The 13,896-nt window shown below is 34.9% G+C and overlaps 1 protein-coding gene across 2 annotated transcripts in view; it reads left to right on the forward strand.

Annotated features, from left to right (window-relative positions):
- The window catches only part of IL1RAPL1 (interleukin 1 receptor accessory protein like 1), a 1,365,259-nt gene that overhangs the window by 1,068,490 nt on the left and 282,873 nt on the right, over window positions 1-13,896 (forward strand). For both annotated transcript variants that reach the window (XM_009438881.5, NM_001009038.1), the window contains one exon: window positions 10,702-10,776. In XM_009438881.5, the coding sequence (XP_009437156.1) occupies window positions 10,702-10,776 (75 nt within the window). The remainder of the gene's footprint in view (window positions 1-10,701; window positions 10,777-13,896) is intronic.

The following is a 13,896-nucleotide window of genomic DNA, read 5'->3' on the forward strand; positions in this document are numbered from 1 at the left end:
AGATATGCTATGATCATTTTGCATACTGCCTCATTGCTAGAGATGCTTTCCCTCACAGGATACATAATTTCTTGGAATAGACTATTGTTCCTAGAAGATAATTAGTGACTGTTTAGCTTTTTTTTTTTTGTTTTTTGCCTGTCAATAGAAGTGAAAACAGTAGTTGGCATGCTCACCTACTTGATTATAGCGATTACATCAATCAGCATCCTTTTCCTATGCTTCATCATCATTTATCTCAATAGTTATATATTGTTTCATTTTTCTCACCATTTTTTCTTTAGCATTAACTACACACAAATTTATTTAAAATGGCTGAAATTAGTCATGCAATCAGTTGGAATTCATCCTCACAACATTTATGCAAAATCTACTGCAGTAATTGTTTTAAAAGTGAAATTTAAAAATATTGAACCACCTTTATTTATTCTACATCTAGTCGTACTCTCTTTTGTTTACCCTCCATGTTCTTCTCCACTCATTTGGTCAGAATCAGGGTTTAGTGGGTGGTTAAATGTGTTCTGGGATCTGCCGTGAGTCTTGGTGCATCAAACAGGGCTGAAGACAATGAAAGCTGTGGCATAAAGGACAAATGTAGAAGGTGAAAAACGAATAGAGACCCTGAACCTTAACATTATCTCCATGTTGACCACGGTTTCCTTTGGTATTCTTGAGTAATTCTATGACGAAAATAATGAATAGAGTATTTTCATTGTTTCTTTTACCTTGGAGGTTTATCAAGATATTGGACAGCAACGAAATGTAAATTCCGTAACTCATGTGTTAGGACAGTACTTCATAATAAATATTTTTTAATGTGGAAAAACTAAATCATGATTATATACAATTTGCCAATTAAATATGTTCCACACATCAGTGAACTAAGGAAGTGCTGGAGAATTGTTCTTAGTAACTTGGATAAGCAGGACCCTGATTGTATTAGTCAAAAAATAAATTTGGGTGTATACTTTTTATTGATGTGTCATAGTTATACACATTTTGGGGTGTATGTGATATTTTGATGAATGTAGACAATGTGTAATGATCAAATCAGGGTAATGGGGATAGCCCTCATCTCAAATATTTACCAATTCTTTATGTTGGTGGGAACATTACAATTCTTCTCTTCTAGCTATTATGATATATGCAATAAAGTATTCCTAATTATAATTTTCCTGCTGTACAATAGAGTACTAGAATTTATTCCTTCTATCTAACTATATTTTTGTACATGTTAATCAACTTCTCTTCAACTGCCCAAAGCAATTGACAGATTCATTGCAATCCCTATCAAAGTACTAATGTCATTTTTCACAGAAGTAGAAAAAAAATCCTAAAATTCATATGGAACGAAATGGAGCCCAAGGAGCCAAAGCAATCCTAATCAGAAAGAACAAAGTTGGAGGCATCACACTACTTGAGTTCAAATTGTACTACAAAGCAATAGTAACCAATACAGAATGGTACTGGCACAAAAACAAACACATACACCAATGGAACGAAATAGAGTTGTTATGACCAACCATTCTATTCTCTACCTTCATAAGATTCACTTGTTTTGCTCTCACATATGAGTGAGAAAATGTGATATTTTTCTTTCCGTGCCTGGCTTATTTCACGTAATATAATGACTTTCCATCTATCTTGCTGCAAATGACAGATTTTCATACTATTTTATTGCTGAATAGTATTCCATTGTGTACCTATGCCACATTTTCTTTTTATTATTTTGAGGAAACTCCGTAGAGTTTTCCACAATGGCTGTACTACTTTACATTTCCACCAACAGTGTACAGGCATTCACTTTTCTCTGCAGCGCCTCCAACATTTCTTATTTTTTGTCTTTTTGATAATAAATAGCATTTCTAGCTGGGCTGAAATTTCTCTTCGTGGTTTTTGTTTGTGTTTTTGTTTTTGGTTTTTTTTTGAAACGGAGTTTTGCTCTTGTTGCCCAGGCTAGAGTGCAATGGCGCGATCTCAGCTCACTGCAACCTCCGCCTTCCGGGTTCAAGCGATTCTCCTGCCTCAGCCTCCCAAGTAGCTGGTATAACAGCTATTTGTGGTTTTAATTTGCATTTCTCTGATGAAGATTTTTGCTGTTGAGTTGTTTGAGCTCTTTATATATTCTACTTACTAATCCCGTGTGTATTAGTTCATTCTTGAATTCATATAAGGAACTACCTGAGACTAGGTAATTTATGAAGAAAAGAGGTTTAATTGACTCACAGTTCTGCAGGCTGTGCAGGAAGCATGGCTAGGGAGGCCTCAGGGAATTCACAATCAGGCAGAAGTGAAGAAGAAGCAGACACATCTTCATATGGCAGAGCAGGAGAGAGACAGCGAAGGGGGAAGTGCTACACACTTTTAAACAACCAGATCTCCTGCGAACTCACTCACTATCATGAGAACAGCAAGAGGGAAGTCCGCCCCCATGATCCAGTCACCTCCCACAAGGCCCCTCCTCCAACATTGAGGATTACAATTCGACATGAGATTTGGATGGGGATGCAGAGCCAAACCATATCACCTTGTCAGGTAGATCATTTGCAGATAATTTCTTCCATTTTGTAGGTTGTCTCTTCAGTTTGTTAACTGTTTCCTTTGCTGTGCAAAAGCTTTGTAGCCTAATGTAATCTCATTTATCTGTTTTTGCTTTGGTTGCCTGTGCTTTTGAGGTCTTAACCAAAAAAATCTTTGCTCAGAGCAATGTCCCCTAGCATATCCCCAATGTTTTTGTCTAGTAGTTTTATACTTTCAAGTCTTATATTTAAGTCTTTAATCCATTTTGAGTTTATTTTTGTATATGGTAAAAGATGGGTATCTACTTTTCTGAATATGAATATCCATGTTTCCCACACCATTTATTAAAGAGACTATCCTTTCCCCAATGTATGTTCCTGGTGCCTTTGTAAAAAATGAGTTGGCTGTAAGTGCATGGGTTTGCTTCTGGGCTCTCTATTCTGTTCCATTGGTGTATGTGTTTGTTTTTGTGCCAGTACCATTCTGTATTGGTTACTATTGCTTTGTAGTACAATTTGAACTCAAGTAGTGTGATGCCTCCAACTTTGTTCTTTCTGATTAGGATTGCTTTGGCTCCTTGGGCTCCATTTCGTTCCATATGAATTTTAGGATTTTTTTTCTACTTCTGTGAAAAATGACATTAGTACTTTGATAGGGATTGCAATGAATCTGTCAATTGCTTTGGGCAGTATGGTCATTTTAATGATATTAATTCTTCCAATGTATAATATGAGTGTGGGATGTCTTTTCATTCGTGTACATCCTCTTCAACTTTCTTCATCAGTGTTTTATAGTTTTCCTTGTAGAGATCTTTCATCTCCTTGGTTAAACTTATTCATAGGTATTCTATTTTTTTGTGCTATTGTAAAGGGGATTTCTTTCTGAGCTAGTTAATTATTTGTGTATAGAAATGCTACTAATTTTTGTATGTTGATTATTATCCTGCAACTTCACTGAATTCATTTATCAAATCTAAGAGTTTTTTGGTGGAGTTTTTAGATTTTTCTATGTATAAGATCATGTCATCAGCAAGTAAGGATAATTTGACTTCTTTCTTTCCAATTTGAATGCCATGTATTTCTTTCTATTGCCTAATTGTTTTTACAAAGACTTCCAGTACTATGTTGAATACAAGTGGTAAAAGTGGACGTCTTTCTCTTGTTCCAGACCTGAGTGGAAAGGCTTTCGATGTTTCCCTATTCAGTAAGTGAAGGATAGTAGAGATTAGCCAGAGCTTATCTCATAATAAATGACTATGACATTAGCCTAAAATATGAAACTTTCCAAGACCACTTCCCTTTGGGGGATCACAAGGAGATGAGTCATCAGTCAATGCCTTACACTTTTGAAATATAAATCAACATTGAATAGTAAAATTAGCCTTATGGATAAAAAGAGATGACTAAACTGATTTATAAAAACTTGTCTCTGGATAATTAATCCACCCTAAACTTGCTTCTCTTATGTTGTCTCCACATATGGTTAAATGGTACCACCATTCATGTATTTGCTCAAGCTCATAACTAGGGATCATGCCCCTTAACTCATGGACATTGATTTATAATTCACATCTAGTCAGTCAGTAAATTTTGTTAGTTCTACCTACCAAATAGATACTTAAGGGAAAAAAATTCTACCACTTCCACCACCAACACTGTGCCGTCGCCTTTCAGTGGACTGCCTCAACATCTTCCTCCCTGCCTTCCTGCCTCCATTCTGCCTCTCTGCCTCCACACCACTTCATTCTCCCAGACTTGAACACCAAAATGCCAGAGTGATACCTCTGGTACAAATGCTACTTGGGGCTCTCTTATTTTTAAAACTCTCCAAAGCATTCCTCTTATACTTAAAATAAAACCCAAGTCCTTTCCATGTTCTACAAGGCCCTTCCTGCATTGGCCAGTGGCTATCTTTGAATTCATTGTCACTCTTTTTTTACATCATTATAGATACAGTGGCATTCTTTGCCCTCTCTTAAGCATGCCAAGTATACTCCATCTCAGCACCTTTGAACTTGCTCTTCCCTCTGCCTGGCATAAACATCCTCCAGGTTTTGATATGACTCACTTCCTCCCTTCTCACAGATATGTTTCAAATGATCATCAGAGCAAGCTTTCCTGACAGTTTTTTCTAAAATAGCATTTACATTAGTCTCTATCTCTTTAGCTGCTTTAATTTTCATAGTACTTATAATCACCTGGCATTATATTGTGTGTGTATCAATTTATATGATTATTTTGCATCTCCTTCTCTGGAATGCAGGCTTCCTGAAAGCAGAAGTTTTGTCTGTCTTGTTCACTATTATAGCCCCTAGTACCTGGTAGAGAGGAAATACTTTAAAAATATTTTTTGAATGAATAAATGAATATTTTTATAGTTTAATTACAAACCACACTTATCAAATTAAATGAACAAAATACTAAGTATCAAAGCTAGCCAAATGAATTCCTTGGCTTTCCTAAATACATGTCTTTTGATGGATATATTATGAGTTACTTCCTTGGAAGTATTTGTTCTGTCTCCTTGGCATGACTCTTAAGTTACCTTGTATATGTTGTTAGTTTAGTCATCAACTGATCTCCCCGCACCTTTCTGTTCAGTTGCTTAGTCACTCCTCACTCTTTGAGGCTCCTGAGGCTCCATGACTCCGTGGTTAGTCACCACAATTATTTGCAACAGAAAGGAGAAATGTTGCCAACCCCAAAGCATTAGAGATAAGTGAAAAATAGAGCACCCCTTTCACCCCAAGTGGATTCACCTAGTAAATGTTGATGTTTTCTTCTGTCCATTTCCTTCTTCTGCAAGGACCATGAGATTGTGTTTACATTCTACAGCTCTCACAAGATGTATGCTCCAATATTAGAAACTAATGTTTAAACATTCCAGGCCAAAGAAAGCAAAACTGAAATTCCACTCTTGAGTCATTCAGAGGTTGAAGCATTATGGGTGATCCAAGTTCCCCTGACTATCTGTGAACACAGGCAGTTGTTTGTCAATTCTTTTAAGTTAAAAAAAAAATGCACAAACAACCTATTGTAAAATGGAGTGAGTCAGTGCAATTGCACAAAGCATGTTTTATTGTCAGCTGTATAAATCTGTGAATATTTTTCGTGACCAGTTTTAGTTGGTGGATTTAGATGAGGTCACCAAAAAGTTATCTCTGAGTATAGCACTCGCCACAGTGCATCATAAATATGCTCTCATCTATGAACATCCTTATGAATGACTCTATGTCTTACTCATTCTTTTATCTCTAAATTAGTACTGACTATTTTAGGTCCTTCATAAATGCTTTTGAAATTGGATTATGGAGGTATTTATAATTATCTAGATTATAAGCTCTTTCAGGACTAAATGCTATGTTTTGTTTACATTTGATCCCCTTATAATCCTGTACATTGCCTTGCATATTTAAAAGTCTTTAGATATTTTTGTTGAATTGATTTGTTAAGTATAGATCAATCCCCCTGCTATGGAAACTAATGTGGAAAGTGTTAATGATTCTTAAATCAGGGTCTAAACCCCTTTTGATCCTTTGGTTGGATGTCCAGTTCATTATTTCACAAATAGTAATATTTTTCTTGTCAGGCTATATAGGCTGCTGAATGCTATTATCCCAAACTTTGATGGATATAATTAGAACAGATTTATTTTCCATCTACTATATGCAGGAACTTAATCTGTTTTCCTATTAAATCCTCACGACAATTCATGCAGGAAGACTATGTCACATTCTCCATATAAAAAGACTGAGACTAAGAGATGTTAAGTAATTTATCCAACTTGCCAAACAAATAAGGCAGAATCAGGAACTGTTAGACCTGTTTCCTTGAACACTAACTGTGTGAAATCTTTCCTACTCTACCACAATGCTTCTAAGAAACAAAGTGGGCTGGGCGCAGTGGCTCACGCCTGTAATCCCAGCACTTTGGGAGGCCGAGGCGGGCGGATCACGAGGTCAGGAGATCGAGACCAGCCTGACTAACGCGGTGAAACCCCGTCTCTACTAAAAATACAAAAAATTAGCCAGGCATGGTGGTGGGTACCTGTATTCCCAGCTACTCGGGAGGCTGAGGCAGGAGAATGGCATGAACCCAGGAGGCAGAGCTTGCAGTGAGCGGAGATCGCGCCTGGGCAACAGAGCGAGACTCCGTCTCAAAAAAAAAAAAAAAAGTGAAGGGAACTAGTTAAAATACATTATGAAAATTATATATGACTTTGAAAGAAACATTTTATGGTAGGATAAGTATAGATATCCAAAATGTATCGAATATTCTCAATAGTATTTGAGGGATTAGTATGTGAAGGATTAAAATTAACTTTTAAAGGCGTGATTGTTCAACAGAGAAAGATACATGTATTATAGACACCTCACATTTCTCTCCACGTTAAGACCTTTAAAAAGACTCAAGAATCTTGGCCTCTTTACCCTGGTGTTGTCATATTTGTTTTAGGAAGACAGTGTTTTACTTTTTACCGTTCCATAGCTCAAGTGTAAAAGGGATGGGGAAAAGAGGGAGAGGCTGTATCCCTTTATGAATACTCAGGAAAAGTTAATATAGATAGGGAATCAATCCTGTACACATCTTCATGTGTTCTGACTTCTAGATGTTTAACTGGTAGCTAGTAAGAAAAATTAGTGTCCTTAAAATGTTCCTTCTATTATGCAGAAGCTTTGTCAACTGAGACATTAATAACTCTGTAAGAGAGGTCTGTTATTATTGTAAATGTCTATAGAGCTTTAGCGTTGTTAATAGGATGTTCTGAAGAATAAAATGAGGTCTTGAAAATACTTTTGTTGGTGAATACAAAGCTATGTTTAATGCAAAATTAGTGAGAGAAAAATCTCTACTATAATTGCTGTGGGTTTTTGTGGACAAAATATGATTAGGATTTAAAATTACCCTGTGCTTCATATCATTACTGTTACACTTTGTTTAGTTTTCAAAGTGATTTCCATTTGTGAGTGAGTGTGCATATGTGTGTATAGGTGTTTTCAAGGAAGAGAGAAATGTCTTTGTAACACAAGTTGTTTTCTTAACTATAAAAAGCCAGTTGGCTTAGTCATGATCTAATGCTAAGAACGTTTCTTTTAAAATTGTAATTTGTTTGAATTTCCTTCTAGTTTCACCTTTGCCAATGCAGAAAATAAAGAGGGTTTTTGTGGTTGTGTGTATGTTCATCTTGATTGGTCATTACCATAGCTGCATTTGTTTTCCAGTTCTGTGTTCTGTCAATTTAATCCAACTAATATTTATGAAATACCATAATGTTCCAGAAACATTCAAATAATGGAAAATTCAGCTCATATTCTTCCTTTGTGACTTTGTGACAGCAAAATTGGTCACCCTCAAGTGACTGTAGAACTGAGCTACATCTTAGCTTTAGCAGTTACCTCCTTTTCACAGTCATTTTGCCAATGTGTCAAATCAGTGGCTCAGCCGTTGTGGTCTCTGGAAGTTTCCCTTCACTTCTATCAGAGACAGGCAAATCACATGAGAAATGTATCCAACTGATACCCATCATAATACCAGAACATGACACTTACAGATGATGACAGATTGCATGGCAAGAGCTCTCTGCTCTAGGTTATGATTATTTAGTTGCATGTTTCCACTCTTGTAACAGATTGCACACACCTTGAGGGGAGACTGCACAGACCCATGCAATATTTGCTTGACAGAATTTTCCAAGGAGCACATAACAAAGAATGGGGAGGAAAAGATCTAGGAAGGATTCTAGTTTGAATTTGCTCTGTTATTTTTGGCAAGCCTTTTGATCTTTTTGTACCTCAGATCCTTGATCTCTAAAATAATAGAGTTGAATCAGTCCAGTTTTTTTAAAGTTATTAATATTTTTTATTAAATTAAAATTTATTTTTAAATTTTTATTAAAATTTTTTAACTACAAAGCACCGTAAGGTATAAGGACAGAAACTAAAGATATTCCAAACCCTGTATCATAATATCTGGCTCTGGCACATTATTACGTTTAATATATATCAGTTGAATTGAATTGGATTTGTTTGGTCAACATCTTGGGTGAAATACTGATGTATAAGGTAAAATAAAAGCAGAACTAATTTTGTCAAAGAGGAGTGGGTGGCACAACAAGGCAGGGAACTGAGCCCAGTGGGCACCCCCAAACTCCACCTACTCAGAGGGGCATGGTGAAAATCATACCATGTTAGAGAACACAGTTTCCAAATCAAAGAACTTAATAAGCGTGTAATTCTTCCTGGCTTCAACATTCTATAATTCCATGACTGAGCTTTAAAGAATTCCTTTACTAACATCTAGTTTGCCACATGAAAGTAATATGAAAGATGTTAAGGATGTTGTAACATTATGCCGTCAAGTGGGTGGTGGGTTATGATGGAGAACCACAAAACCGTTTTGTATTTCTGAACAAATGTACCGCATACGGGTTTTATTATCTTTCTCTGTAGATCTTTATTTTTTGCCTTACTGCAAACTAATGTGGTATGCGTTTGAACAGGGAACAGTTCTCTCAGGTGCTTTCTGTAAAAAACTGTCAAGTCGTCTACTTGTAACTGCATAGTCACAAGATTATATAAACTGACATAATTTACTGAATACAACACTTATTTAGATACCATAGTTGCTTTTGAAATTCACTGAAACCATTTGATAACCAGAGTCTAAGAAATGTAGATTTCCAACCTATTAATGGCAAAGTATTTTGCCAATATTTAGTGAATAAGCTGATTATTTAGGCAGTAGAAAAATAAAATCCATTAAGATCACTTTAGGCAGGAAATAAGAGTATTAAAGATTAATCAGAGTGATATCATATCTTTGAGAAGAATTTCAAAGCGATTGATCTCATCCTATTACCCAAACTTTCCTTTGCCCTTTATTTCTGTCCTCTTGTTAAACAGTAATAAAGATGAATGGATAATTATTCCATTAGCTATGAACAAAAGCTATCAATCATATATGAGGTTGTTCTTCCAAACTAAAACTCAAAACTCATTCCTTTTATTCTCTGACTTGGGGCATGTCATTCCTTTGTACTTAATGTGTTTTCCTTTAAAAAGAAGAGGAGCCAAGCTGCTAAAGCTTGAATTCTTGAACCCTCTGGTGATAAGTATATGTGGCCAACTCTTGGCAATTCTGCCTAGATTAGCCTTCCAGTTATCAACCAAGCTGGCATGTCCTCTTGGCAAGGAAGAAAGAAAGCCCTCAAAGCAAAAACATTTAGTTTAGCAATCCTTAATTGATAATTTATATACTTGATACAGAGTAGAAATTTCGGTGACAGGTTTCAAGGGACCTAGGCAATTCGATGAGAGAGGGCAGGGCAGAGTGAGGAGGCTAGATGAAGGAGAGCTGACTAACTAAAGTCCAGATATAGTCTAGTTTAGCTAGGAATGAAGTATGCAATGGAAAAACCTATCTTCAAGATTTCTAATGGCAAACTCTTAGATTTGTGGGCTGATAATTGAAGTTGACGAGAGCACAGAGCAGAAATGTGTAGAAGCTTAAAATCGAAGAGAGTATATCATGCAAATTAGCAATAAACACTATAAAACGTAACGGATAATAGAAAGAGTTTAGACTAAATGGAAAATATCATTTAAAATATTCCCTTGGTGTGGGTGTGCATGCTTGTACTAATTTAATGCCATACCTACCTCGCTTAGATTATGTATGTAGGAAATACTTAATGTAATAACTAAATGGCAGATTTTGAAATGATGTGATCTAGGATATGGAAACTAGGAATGGAATTAAGAATAATGAGATAACTTTATGCCAAAAAAAATCGTTGTAATACATGCCACATATATCATGTGTAGCTTTAATTAACACAGAAAAAAAATGCAGGATATCCCATTAAAAGTAAAACAAAGAACAAATTGAAAATGCTTTCTGAAACACAGTTATATGTTCACAAGGACTGACCAATCCTGATGGTCTAATTCATTAGTGTCATGTGACTGTCAGTCTGGAAGTGTTATATTTTACTCACGTACAATCTAATAGCTTTTCAGCTTGCCTGAAGGTGTTATCTGCAGTATGTTCATCGTTACTTGGTAGAGCACTTTAACACTACTTTGAAAGTGAAAAATATTTGGGAAAATAGACTGTATTCTATCTTTTAGTTTTATGCAGCATAACTATAAGTCTCTGTATTATTATTGTTGTTGTTTTTCAGCCCCTCTGACTGATAAGCCACCCAAGCTTTTGTATCCTATGGAAAGTAAACTGACAATTCAGGAGACCCAGCTGGGTGAGTAATTCCTTAATTCTAGTTAATATGCTGCTCTCGTTACATTGTGACAGTTAATAAGCCTAGATTGTAACCCGATGTAATACTCGCAGCTAAATCCATTTGTATTCATAGGGAACAGAATTAGAAAATGCTAGCATACCTAGCCATTTCATTCCTTACGGTGCGTGCCTTAGGACCCAGTTGGACATATGGATGTAAAACCTCACATGCTATTTAGATGGTTATTGGAAAATGATTTTAGTGATGGTATTACAGCGCTATCTTACAAGGTTTGAATTGGTTTTCAAACAGACACTATGGAACAATTTGATTTATAATATCTTAATAGGTTAAGATGCAATTTCTGAAATTTAGGGGAAAGGGTTCAAATTTAATAAAATAAATGTCACCATTATGGTTAAAAAACATTTTAAGTGTAATCAAATATAATATAAATTTTGCTAGTTATATTTTGGATAATCTATTAATAAAATATGACCAAGTGACTTTTGGTTAAGGGACTAGCAGATTTGGGACATAAGGCTATAGACAAAATATGTATTGAAAAAATATACAATTATATACGAATCAGAATTCTGACTTATCTTAGAGGTTCATCTAGAAATTTTGAGTTTGATTTAGCTATATTCGGTTATACTAAATTATGAAAAATTTCCCTCTTAATTATAAATATATACATAGCAATTCTGTTATATTCTCTTAGGTCTTATTTTATTTGAAATGTAGTATGCAGGCATATGCCATAAACTTTGGCAGAAGAGTTTTTGTTTGTAGTGGTGCATTAGAAAAGGTTATCAAAAATATGAATTTAAATGAATATCCATGTTTGTTAAGGAATTTCTTCTTAGATTAATCATACAAGAGTGAAAATGCATTTACTGTATATAACTAAAAAGAATCAGTATACCATCCCTTAAGTTATTAATGTTATTCTTATTCCTGGAGTGAGAATTTGCATCAAAATTGTAAATTCATTTTCCAAATGAAGATTACAGATGTGATAATCTTTACTAATAACATACCCAAAGTTATAGTACACAAAGATATGATGATGGTTTTAGCACCTATAAAATTATTGTGGTCAATGGCTTTCTAGCACTTGAAATGCTTATATTTGCTAAGTTTAAAGCATGAACATACAGGATTTATACAAGTCAGGGTGTTAATATCTTTCTTTGATTCAAGCCTTTTGAATTAATGTCATATAAATGCAAGTAGTATTATAATTGCTGTTATTTTGAGATGGAAGGTTACAGATAGCATTGAAACAGTGCCACAGATGAAGCAAATAGGTGTACTCAAATTTTATCATGCACTTTATGCATGCCATGGCATCCTTAATTACACTAGAACTTATTGCTACATTATGAATACATTTTTATTTATAAATTCTCATAAGTAGCCATGCTCATACTGATCTTTCAATAATTCATAGGAAGATGTATTTCTAAGGAGTTATATAAAACTATAGACATTTTGGGCCGAGAATGGAGGGTTTTATGGTACCAGTTACTATAATGAACATAGTAAAAATGAAATTAATTGTATGCCTTTGCTTGACAATATAATGAAAAGAATTTTATGGTTGATTGTTGCCCATTGGGTTTCTTTTTATTGTCCTTGAATTTGTAATAAGTCAGATAGTTCTCTACCTCTTACTACACTGTTTTACAAAATAGAATAATTGGTAAAGCTGTATTTAAAGCTTTACCTTCTCTTGAACAAAGTCACAAAGACTAACCACAGCAAATTAAAAATATGGAAATTTCTTACGCAAATTGGAAGTGACTATACATTCATTTGAAGAAATATGGGCATGTCTGTTACTAAAATGCTTCAAAAAATACTCTTAAATCTTTTATTGTCACTCAAAAAGGAGCATGAGGCCTCTTTAACCACTGACTAAACTAGTGGATTATTTTAAGCAACTTTTATTTTGTTGTGTTTTATGATTTTGGTTCATAGTGTACAGATAAGTCGTTTACTAGTTAGAGAAATTCAACCTTAATCTTTGGATTCGTGAGCAACAGTTGATTTGAAGTAACTACCTTAATAGTATTGTTGCTACTTTGCTAGCATTGCTAGTAAGTAGGTGAATCAAAAAGGGCAAGTGAAAATAGGAAAGAATATTAAAGACAAAAAAGGCTTGAGATGAGGTGTCTAAAATATACGTTTTTTCCAAAATATGTATTTTGACTTTTCATTTTCTTAAGGATTTAATTTTTGCCCTTTCCATATTTGACAAAACTACCTATTCAACAGGTTCAAAATATGATATAAATCCTAAGAGGGACTGAGTGAAGAGTCACGGGTTGGGAGTAAAGAGGGTGGCCTGCGCCCATGATGGGGAACTTATAACCTACTCTGTTGAAAACCTTCAACAGAATTTTACAGTCCAAGTATTCAGAGGTTTGCCTCCACTTGTTCCCAAATTGAGAGTTGACCTCAGAGGGATAACCAAACTCTTGTAAGAGTTACATTATAAGAAAAATCATCAGGAATTACACAAAGCTAAGCTTGTACATGTCTGGTGACCTAACTTGAGCATCCTAGTTAAGTTACACACATATCCAATCAACCCTAGTAACTGTGTGTCCATAGATTCTCTAGTTTGCTCACAAATATATGTAATTCATTAATAATGAACTTTGATATAATCAGGAAGTGCATGGATTTGCTCTTCATCTTCAAATTCATTTTCTCTGCCATTTGCTAGCCGTGCCTACCTTTCCCATTTTCTATATTTCTATATTTTCTTGTGTCCTGTTCTTCTAATTCCTCCATCTTTTCAAACTGGAAAGGGTTTGATAGTGGTCATTTAAATTCTTTTATTGTAGAAAGAAAGCAAAAAGCACTAAAAGCAAAGTACTTAGGAAAAAATCATATAATGGAAACTAAATTCATATAAAATATGTAAATTGTCGGCTTTGAATTTGAATCAATACGTGGTCACAACCTGGCATTTCCATTTTAAGTGGCAACTGTATGTTATTTCTAAATGTAAAAAAAAGAACACTGTCCATTTACATAACTTTCAGGCATCAGCAAATATGTGAATAGCACTTTTTTGGGCAAAAGGCCCAGAAATTTCACTGTACAGTTCTGAAAGTCAATCTG

This window comes from Pan troglodytes, chromosome X, assembly GCF_028858775.2.
Source record: "Pan troglodytes isolate AG18354 chromosome X, NHGRI_mPanTro3-v2.0_pri, whole genome shotgun sequence".
NCBI classification, from domain to species: Eukaryota; Metazoa; Chordata; class Mammalia; order Primates; family Hominidae; genus Pan; species Pan troglodytes.